The sequence below is a fragment of the Heloderma suspectum genome, chromosome 3 (genome assembly GCF_057233095.1).
Source record: "Heloderma suspectum isolate Gila_16-S chromosome 3, 16-S_ref, whole genome shotgun sequence".
Taxonomy (NCBI): domain Eukaryota; kingdom Metazoa; phylum Chordata; class Lepidosauria; order Squamata; family Helodermatidae; genus Heloderma; species Heloderma suspectum.
In genome coordinates, this window is record NC_139460.1 from 1,272,972 (window position 1) to 1,283,743 (window position 10,772).

Consider the following 10,772-nt stretch of genomic DNA (forward strand, 5'->3'; position numbering starts at 1 on the left):
GGATGATCTGGTTTGCAGGGGGGGGGGTCAACAACCCCGTTGTCATGGCCAGATCATTTCCTTGTGAAGTTTGGTTTGGTGGTAGCAGATCGTCCCCGCAGGGGCGGGGGACTGATTAAGATGGTCCGCCCCTGGAGACTTTTGGAATCCAACGGATTCCTGAATGCTCTGGGGGATTTTCTGGCTGATGGGGCTGGCGATTCGGTCGAGGCTCTGGTCTCACTATGGACTGGTGAGATGGGAAGGGTCATCGATACAGTCGCTCCCAAGCACCCACTCCGGTGCTCTGGAGCCCGCAATTCACCTTGGTTTGCAGAAGATCTACGGGCAATGAAGCGGGCTGGACGATGGCTAGAGTGCAGGTGGCGCAGGTCTCGGAGCGAGCACGACCGGCGATTAGCAAAGACTCTTCGTTGTGCCTATTATGCGGCAGTGAGGATGGCAAAAAAACTTACTATACATCTATTATTTCATCCTCGAAATGTCGCCCAGCAGAATTGTTCCGAGTGGCGAAGGGCCTGTTGGGATCTTGCTCAGACTCAGAGAAACTGGGACTGGAATCTTCGGTCATCTGCTGTGATACGTTTGCTAGGCACTTAGAGGAGAAAGTCACTCGTATTCGCTCAGAACTTGACGCCACAGTTATCGCAGAGCCAGGGGAGGTGTCCAGTGCTCTGCCTGGTTGTGTTTCCTGGGATCAGTTTCAGTTGTTGCAGCCTGACGATGTGGACAAGACGCTTGAATCAGTCCGGCCCACCACACGTAAGCCTGACCCTTGCCCATCTCGGCTGATATGATCTAGGAGGGGTGGATTGGCTGGGTGGGTCCAGGGGATGGTAAGTGCTTTGCTCTGCCAGGGGGTGGTTCCTGCTGCCGTGAAAGAGGCGGTAGTGTGCCCTCTCCTGAAGAGGCCCTCCCTGGGCCCGGAGGTGTGTGGGGACTATCGCCCCGTTGCCAATATCCCCTTTTGGGGCAAGGTGCTTGAGCGTGTGGTGGCTGGGCAGCTTCGGACGTTCTTGGAGGACACTGATTACCTGGACCCATTTCAGTCAGGTTTCAGGCCAGGGTCCGGCACTGAAACGTAGGGGTGTACGAAACAGACTCACCTGTCCACTGGGGGGGTCCGCAGGGGGGGGAGGTGATCCGTCCCTCCCCCCGGAATCCTCCCCAGCTGGCTCCACTCCATGGCAAGTCCGTGGAGCTGCTGGCCGGGCCCATCTGCAGCCGGACTTCTGGCCGTTGCCATGCAAATGGTGTCCGGTGTAGCGGACGCCATTTGTATCCCTGCCTTTTGCCTTGGTAAGCAAAAAATGTCTGTTTCCTGCCTCCCAGCTGAGCAGAGCAGAGCAGAGGAAGCTGCTCCAGCTGGACCAGGGACTACAGAAGCAAGCAAGCTCCCAGAGAGCGACCGACCAGAGCGAGCGGACAGGGGGAGCAAACAGGAGTTGGCCAGGGGAGTTCGGCAGGGGAGGTCAAGAGGGAGGACCCTAACATTTTTTTTCTTTTTTAACAAACATTTTTTTCATTTATTTGTCTTGTAACACACACTTCCACACCAGGGGGACTCTGCTTTTAACATCTACTGAGTAGAGGAGCAGGCACAGGCTAGTCTAGAACAATCACAAAGCTAGACACAAAATAGGAAAAGAGGCTATGGAAGGACAAGACTCTCCAGTGGTGGTGACCTGCAAGGTGTGTGCCATGTTTGTTTTCTTGCCTGAGAACAACATGGCCTGCAGCTGCAACAAGTGCAAGTTGATCACGCTGCTGGAGGAAAAAGTAAGTGGACTGGAGCAGCGACTGTCGACCCTCCAGGGAATAAGAGAACACAAAGCGTTCCTGGACAGAATGGGGGAACTACAGCAGCAAAGGGCAAACCAGAAGCTTGAAGAGCAACAGCAAGATGAGGCAGTGGGAAATGCTGAGGTGAAGAAATATGGAGTAGAGGATACTCCTTGGAAAAGGGTGACAGTTAGGAGAAGAAGAACTAGACGCCGCTCTGCACCAGTGGAAGCAGTGGAGCTGTGGAATTGATTCCAGGTACTTGCGGATGAGACTGGAGGACAGCCTGCAGAGGAAGAATCACAGGGGAACCTGCATGAGAATGAGCAAGAGGCTGAAGGTCAGTCAAACAGAGGCGATGAAGCCCAGGCCTACAACAACAAGAAGAGAAGAGTGGTAGTAGTGAGAGACTCCTTGTTGTGTGGGATCAAGACCCAAGTATGTCACGAAGACCAGTGGACTCGCCAGGTATGTTGTCTCACAGGAGGGTGGATTAGAGACATGACTGAAAGGTTGCCTGCACTCATAAAGCCCACTGGCAGGTATCCCTTTCTTCTCATCCATGTGGAAACAAATGATACTGCCAAGCGGAGCTACGAAGAGATCACGTCAGACTTTGAAGCTTTGGGAAGGAAACTCCAGAACTTTGGGGCCCAGATAGTTTTCTCATCCATCCTTCCAATAGTTAGAAGTGTAGCAGCCATGTCAAAAATCAGAAATGTCCTTGCTGAGCTGGCATAAGATAGCAAAAACAGCAATGTGGAAATTCCCCAAATATTTAACAGGACTGGGTCTCTCTGACACTGGCATATAATGTTCCAGTCCTCTGCTTGGCTTGCATATTGCTTGGATACGTATCAAGGTCTCATTTTTTGCAAATCATGCCCTATTACCCATTTTCATAGACCTCGCAGTTAGAAACCGTGAGAGAAGGGGAGGGGGAAACTGCTTGCTGTCATATCTATAAAAGTCATGTATTACTGTGATTCGGGGCTTCTGGCTCTTTGGAAATGATTCCAGCCTCAAGCCCGCGCGTTAAATAAAGAAGAATCTCTTTTTCCTTCACTCCGTGGTCTCTCTGACTCTGATTTCTGCTACATAAATGGTGCCATGACTCGGATGTGGCAGGCTCTGAGCCAGACAGGTGGCAGTTGCCTGCTCTTGATCGCCGCACCGGAGAGACGGGCTCTGCGCATGCCTCCCTTTCTTGGCGCCACCGACCTTTTTGTTGGATGAACGGGAGACAGCCTGAGCTGGGACCACCCGAACGGTAGTGAGCGGCAAGAGGACCTTGGGAAGCGGTGGAAGGAACTTGAGCCCTGCCTGTGAAATCCACATTGGAAGCCTTCAGGAGAAAGGCAAGTATATGGGAAAAAAGAGGGCCCCGCCTTTAGGGAGAAAGGCCACTGGGCAGAAAAAAAGAGGGCCCCGCCTTATGAAGAAGGTCAGTGTTGGTGGTATACGTATACAAAAGAACCTACTCCTTGCGGGTAGAAGGGGGGCCTGATCACACCCCCGAGTGGGCGCCAGTACCCAGCACGCCAGTACTCAGTAGGAAGCTGAGGAAGCTGGGGAAGCCGTTTTCCGCTCTGGTTAAAAAAAGTGGGAAAAGTGGGTGGCAGGGACATATGGAAGCAGTGGAGAGAATGATGATTGTGTGAGTGGCTACTGCGGTTTCTGACGCATACCGTTGGCCGTCCGGGTGCCCAGGCCAGTAGCAAAGTGCGTGGTGTGTAAAATCCTCTTGTGTCGGCCAGTGAGACCCCTTGCTCACTGACCAATCCCATTCCCTAATTGTGTCTGTCTTCAATTTAGGAGGGAGGCTATGGGTGGCGGGGGAAGCAAACCTTGCACCCCCTTGGGATGTATGTTAGCAAATTTTAAGAAAGGTTTTAGTGGAGATTATGGGGACCCCCCCCCATGAATCCTCAACGGTTGCGAACTTTATGTGAAATAGAGTGGCCATCTTTTGGTGTAGGATGGCCTACTGGAGGCTCTTTGGAGCCCAGCAAAATCAGTCGTGTATATGCCATCATAGTTGGGAACCCTGGGCACCCTGATCAATTTCCCTACATAGACTCGTGGGATTCCATAGTCCGTGTTTCTCCTCCGTGGCTAAAGAAATGCCTAGAATCCCAAGCAAAAGTTTTGGTGCTCAGAAAAGAAAAATTAGCCAAGGAACTACAGCCAGTGTTAGAAGCCCCGTGTGAAGATCTGGCAGAGCTAACGGCGTTTCCACCCGCTTATGCCCCGCTTCCACCCCGGGCCCATGTTACTGTAAGACCGCCTCGTCGAAATCCTGAGCCCCTGCCATCCTCCCCTTCCGGAGGCACTGCCCCGCGCCTCGACTTGGAATTGACGCCATCAGTTTCAAGCCCCACCGGCAGTAATTCGCCGATTTCAGCTACGGTCCTCAACTCTCAGATATTGCCTGCTGAGGCTTCCATCTCTGCAGGATCGGGAGATTCCCCTCTTACACCTCAGTCAGCATTAATAAAAGAGGCTGCAGAATTGAGAAGTTGGATAGAAGAAGTAGTAAAATCAGCAGCGGCCCTTACAGAGATGTGCTCACAAGAAGAAGAGGGGTTGAGCCCATCTACGGCTCAGCAGTCAGAGAGTGAAGCCCAACCTCTGCTTCCTCTGAGGCAGATAACTCAGATGGTGCACAACCCAGATCCCGAGGCGGCAGAGCATTATATCCCCATCCAAGCCTACACTTATGCACCCTTTACAACTTCAGATTTACTAAATTGGAAGACCCATTATGCTTCATATACCACAAAGCCTAATGAGCTAGTGGAACTATGCTCCAGCATTATGGCCTCGCATATGCCTAACTGGCAAGATTGCCAACAGTTGCTTTTGACGTTATTCACCACTGAGGAAAGGCGACGAATCCATCAACAAATGGAACAAATCGCCCTAGAAAGAGCCCTAGAAAATTATGTAAATCCCCAAGGATGGATGAGAGAGAGAGTGCCCTTAGAAAATCCCCATTGGGATCCCAACCTACCGGCAGGGTTAGAACGCATCACTCAGTACCAAACCTTGCTGTTGCAAGCTATGAGAGCAGGAATGAAAAAGTCTATTAATATGACAAAAGTCTCTGAAGTGTTGCAAGGAGCAACCGAAGCACCTGGAGAATATTTAGAACGTCTCCTGGATGCATATCGCCAGTACACCCCTCTCGACCCAGAAGCCCAAGAAAATATGAAAGTGATTAATATGGCCTTTGTAACTCAGAGTTATAAAGATATTCGAAGAAAGCTACAAAAGTTAAATGGTTTTGCTGGGAAGAATTTGACGGAATTATTAGAAGTCGCTCAGAAGGTGTATGTAAACAGGGACCAAGAAGAAAAGAAAGAAAAGGAGAAGAGAATGGTGAAAAAGGCGGAACTGCTTGCTGCAGCACTAGTAGGTCGGCAAGATGGAGGACCGGGCAGAGAGCAAAGAGGACGCGGACGAGGAAAGGGGAGAGCAGGAAGAAGAGAATTTTTTAGAAGGAATCAGTGCGCCCAATGTGGACAAGATGGGCATTGGTGGCGTGAGTGTCCAAATGGAACCAATCCGATGTACCAGGCAGAAAATCGAGGGGGCCACCACGGACGAGGGAGGGGACAGCCGCCATGCTGGCAACCAAATAACTGGCAAATGCAAAGAGAATCAACTGGGAATTACGAAGTGAATCCCTTTACGGGAATGGCCGCAACCGAAAGTCTTGAATAGGACAGACCGGGCCCCTTTAATCTTGGCCCCGGGGAGCCCATGGTCACTGCCACTGTGGGGGGGGGGCAAAATATTGATTTTATGATTGACACTGGAGCAGCGTCATCAGTGGTTACCTACCCCGTTGCTCCCCTCACCCATCAAAAAGTGCGGGTGATTGGGGCAACTGGTGCAGTAGAAGAAAAGCATTTGCTGCAGCAATGGACTTGTCGGCTCGGAAGCCACATAGTAGAACATCAGTTTTTATATTTACCTGAATGCCCTATGCCATTGTTGGGACGTGATTTGTTGTCAAAGCTGAGGGCCCAAATATCCTTTGAAGAAGATGGAACAACGGCTGTCGCCTTCCGCAGGCCCCAGGAAGGTCAGCTCCTGTCACTCACATATCCACAGGAAGAAGAGTGGAGGCTACATTGGACCATGCCAGTACTTGATGAAGAGCCATGGCAGGCTTTCCATGTGCCTGGAGTGTGGGCTGAAGATAATCCACCAGGAATGGCAAGATGTGTGCCCCCTGTTGTAGTTGAATTAAAACCAGGAGCAATACCAGTGCACGTACGTCAGTATCCACTGCCGCGCCGAGTGGTGCTAGGAATTCAGAAGCACCTAAACCGTCTGTTACAATATGGTATCCTTCGAGAATGTCAGTCCCCATGGAATACCCCCCTTCTGCCAGTCAAGAAACCCGGCAGCACAGAAGATTACCCTCCAGTACAAGATCTCAGACTGGTCAACCAAGCAACTGTGACGATACATCCGGTGGTCCCGAACCCTTATGTCTTGTTGGGATTGATTCCATCTGAAGCAACTCACTTTACTACCTTAGACTTAAAAGATGCTTTTTTTTGTATCCGACTGGCACCTCAGAGCCAAGCTATTTTCGCTTTTCAATGGGAAGATCACATGACTGGGAGGAAGACCCAACTGACCTGGGACCGTCTTCCCCAAGGTTTCAAAAACTCCCCCACATTATTCGGGACAGACCTAAGTCAAGACCTCCAAAATTTTCATTCCGAACCCGGGAAAAGAGTTCTGTTGCAGTACGTTGATGATTTGCTCTTAGCAGCATCATCAAGACTCGAATGCTGGCAAAGCACCCAAGAACTGCTGCAACTCCTGTGGGAACGAGGATATAAAGTATCTCGGAAAAAGGCACAACTTTGTAAAACCCAGGTACGATATCTAGGGTTCATAGTATCTCAACATCAGCGAGAATTGGGTCCTGAACGGAAAGAGACTGTGTGTGCCCTGCCAGAGCCAACTACTAGGAAGCAGGTGCGGGAGTTCCTTGGGGCTGCAGGGTTTTGTAGAATCTGGATTCCCAACTTTGCTGTAATGAGTAAGCCTCTGTATGAAGCTACCAAAGGTTCAGAGGCAGATCCGTTTCAGTGGGGAGAGCTACAAAAACAAGCTTTTATAGATATTAAGAAAGCATTACTCCAAGCGCCCGCTCTAGGACTTCCTGATGTGGCTAAGCCTTTCCTGTTGTATGTCCATGAACGAGACAATGTAGCTGTAGGGGTGCTGACACAGCAACTTGGATCATGGCAGAGACCTGTTGCATATTTATCCAAGCAGTTAGATGTAGTTGCCAAAGGCTGGCCAGCTTGCCTGAGAGCCATTGCCGCAACCGCCCTCCTGGTTAAAGAGGCAGATAAGTTGTCAATGGGACAAGAACTAACCGTCCGGGTTCCACATGCAGTACTCACGCTAATGGAGTATAAAGGAAATTATTGGTTCACCAACGAGCGCATGACCAAGTACCAAGCTCTGCTCTGTGAAAATCCACGTATCAAGTTAGAAGTGTCATCCAACTTAAATCCGGCCACGCTGCTGCCAATAGAACCAGGAGGTCAGCCTGAGCACGATTGCATCAAAACTATGGATGAAGTTTATTCCAGTCGTCCAGACTTGCGTGATAGCCCCTGGCCTCACCCAGACGTCACCTACTTTACTGATGGAAGCAGTTTTGTCCGAGATGGGAAAAGATATGCCGGCTATGCAGTAGTAACTAAAGACAAGGTTATCGAGGCCAATCCTCTGTCTGTGGGAACTTCAGCCCCAAAGGCAGAATTAATTGCCCTAATTCGAGCCCTGACGTTGGCTGCTGGACTCACAGTCAATATTTATACAGACTCTAAGTATGCTTTCACCACCCTCCATGCCCATGGAGCATTGTACCGTGAGAAAGGATTAATAAACTCCACCGGACAAGGTATCAAAAATATAACAGAAATATCGGCTCTATTAGATGTCGTATGGCACCCCAAACGTGTGGCAGTAATACATTGCCGAGGGCATCAAAAGGGAACAAGTGAGGTGGCAGAAGGCAATCGATGGGCAGATCACGTAGCCAAGCAAGTTGCCCTCAGAGATGAGCCCGATAGAGAAAAAATTGAGATGACCATCTCGGAAGCCCCGTTGTTCCAAGTTAACTTGACAGATGTGCGTCCAACCTACACTCCAGAAGAGGATCAAATGGCTGTTGAGACCCTGCAAGCTAAGAAAATAGCCCAGAAGTGGTGGGAACTGCCAGATGGACAAATCTATGTGCCACAACGGCTAGCTTGGAGCATTGTCCAGACTGCACATAAAGCTACCCATCTGGGAAAAAGTGCCCTGGCAGCACTACTACAAAAGCAGGTCTACATCAATGAACTACACAGTTATGCCAATTTAGCATCTATGCGATGCGTAGAATGCTCCAGAAATAACCCCAGACAAGGGAAGAGACCCCCTCCCGGCATTCAGCAACTTGGCACTCTTCCTTTTGAGGCCCTAGTTGTTGACTTTACTGAAATGCCTAGGGTAGGCCATTATCGTTATCTACTAGTTTTTGTGTGCTCTTATACAAGATGGGTAGAAGCCTATCCTACCCGAACTGAGAAAGCACGTGAAGTTATAAAAGCCTTAATGAAAGACATAATTCCGAGACACGGATTACCCCTATTTATTGGATCCGATAACGGCCCTGCATTTGTTGACAAGGTGTTGCAAGGAGTTAACCATTTATTAGGCATTCAGTGGAAGCTCCATTGTGCGTACCGCCCGCAAAGTTCTGGACAAGTGGAAAGGATGAATCGGACCCTCAAGACCCACTTAGCCAAGCTGTGTCAGGAAACTCAGCAAAAATGGATAGAGATGCTGCCCTTAGCTCTGTTCAGAATTTGATGCACTCCACACAAAACTACTGGTCTGTCTCCCTTTGAATTAATGTATGGCAGGCCTCCCCAAATTTTAGTAGGATTAAAGGGAGACCTGCAAGAATTGGCCAATGTTAGTTTAACCCAAGAGGTTCAGGCACTGGGCAAAGTTCTTCAAGCCCAGCGTCAGTATATTTTGGAAAATAGACCCCCAATTCCTATTACTGAAATCCATCCTTTCCAGCCGGGAGATGAAGTGTGGGTCAAAGATTGGAAAAATGACCCTTTAACTCCCAGATGGAAAGGACCAAATACTGTTATACTTTCCACCCCTACAGCTGTAAAAGTAGCTGGAGTTAAACCTTGGATACATTGGACGCGAGTCAAGAGAGCAAAAGGGGGGGAGTGGATTGCAAACAGAAATCCTGACAATCCTTTAAAAGTTGTACTGAAAAAGAAAAAGCAGTAAAAGAAGACTCAGGCTAGACCTTACTGGGGACATACCAGGAAGTTGTTCCCCCTGCGTACGGTCAGACCTGCAGCTGGAGAATTGAAGAGCAGGACTAGACCCTACTGCAGCTTGCCGGGTAAATGGCTGCCCTGCGTACGGTCAGATCCCAAAGAAGATTAAACATGTATGTTGCGATGTTAGTAGTGATAAGTTGCACCTCCTCAGTATTGTGCGCAAAAGGGGGGACTGCATTGGGAGAGGGGAGTATGCCCTTAAGGTTTGCTGATAATTATTGGCTTCACTTAGCTAATATCACTGGAGTAAAGCATTTTTGTTTGCCAGAAGATATACCAGCCAATAGACTCATTAGTTCCTGTTTAATACCTGTTTGTAGGCATCCCGATGGGATTCAAAATGATACTATGTTGAGCCATTATCATATAAATTTGACTTATTCCCAAAATGCAAACTGGGGCGCAGTTACAAAAACTCTGCCTCCTACTGAATTTACTTTACGCACTCCCATTGTAGCTGGTATAAATGCCACTTGTGCTCGTATGATTAATTGTCAAAAATCTTCTGGAAAATGTAAAGCTATCCCTGGACCCCCCTTCCACTGTAATGAAATTCAAAACATATCCTTTAACTATGCACATATACTTCTGCCTCATGGATGGTTTTGGACCTGTTGTTCCCGTACCTGGTCATTCATCCCTGCCAATTTGTCTGATAACCACCCATGTTGCCCTAGCCGTCTGGTACCAGTCCTTCCCCCATGGCCTGAGAAAATTCGCCAACGACAGCCCCGGGCGCTCCAGCTGACTGAGAGCTGTACTAGTCATGTGAGTCTGTACTCTGATTCAGAGAAACTAGCATTTGCAGCATCTCTGGTTGGAGTGCCAGGCCTAGCATAAATGCCACCTCACGAGCTCTGTCATTATTAAATAAAGAATTACGTGACCTAAGAGGTGCCGTCTTAGAAAACAGAGCTGGTATAGATTATCTTTTCCTTCTCCATCATCTGGGCTGTGAGTCACACCAGAAGCTTTGTTGTTTTAATTTAACTGATAACAGCAACGCTGTAAATATGCAGATCAATAATCTTCGTAATATAGTAGCAGATATAACAATAGGAAAACATGATTGGCTCGACTGGTTGACCTCTTGGCTTCCAGACCTCAGATGGCTAAAAGCATTGTTCATTCTGATATTGCCAGTAATAGTGGTAGGAATGCTGTTGTGCTCCTGCATCCCCTGGTTCATGCGTTGCCTGAAACATCAGTTTACTGCCTCGGCCACTAAAACAGCTGCCCGCTATGCTTTAATAGCTCAGCAAGATATACAGTAAAAGTGCTATAGTAATCCTGTGTTATGCATTGCCAATTTCTTGTGGAATTTAATGCTATAATTGTAATAAAATTATGCATTAAAGGGGGGAATGTAGCAGCCATGTCAAAAATCAGAAATGTCCTTGCTGAGCTGGCATAAGATAGCAAAAACAGCAATGTGGAAATTCCCCAAATATTTAACAGGACTGGGTCTCTCTGACACTGGCATATCATGTTCCAGTCCTCTGCTTGGCTTGCATATTGCTTGGATACATATCAAGGTCTCATTCTTTGCAAATCATGCCCTATTACCCATTTTCATAGACCTCGCAGTTAGAAACC

At 48.7% G+C, this 10,772-nt stretch overlaps 2 protein-coding genes across 2 annotated transcripts in view; both read left to right on the forward strand.

Annotated features, from left to right (window-relative positions):
* The window catches only part of LOC146349164 (uncharacterized), a 225,069-nt gene extending 215,568 nt beyond the window's left edge, over nucleotides 1-9,501 (forward strand). Inside the window, exons 3-4 of the mRNA XM_084842114.1 lie at nucleotides 40-3,140; nucleotides 8,990-9,501. Of these exons, the coding sequence (XP_084698240.1) occupies nucleotides 40-600 (561 nt within the window). The 3' untranslated portion in view covers nucleotides 601-3,140; nucleotides 8,990-9,501. The remainder of the gene's footprint in view (nucleotides 1-39; nucleotides 3,141-8,989) is intronic.
* Nucleotides 3,134-9,501, forward strand: LOC146349171 (uncharacterized). Its single transcript, XM_084842226.1, is given in 1 exon segment — nucleotides 3,134-9,501. A coding segment is annotated over 1 exon segment (5,418 nt). The 5' UTR covers nucleotides 3,134-3,702; the 3' UTR covers nucleotides 9,121-9,501.
* Nucleotides 9,502-10,772: the final 1,271 nt, after the last annotated feature.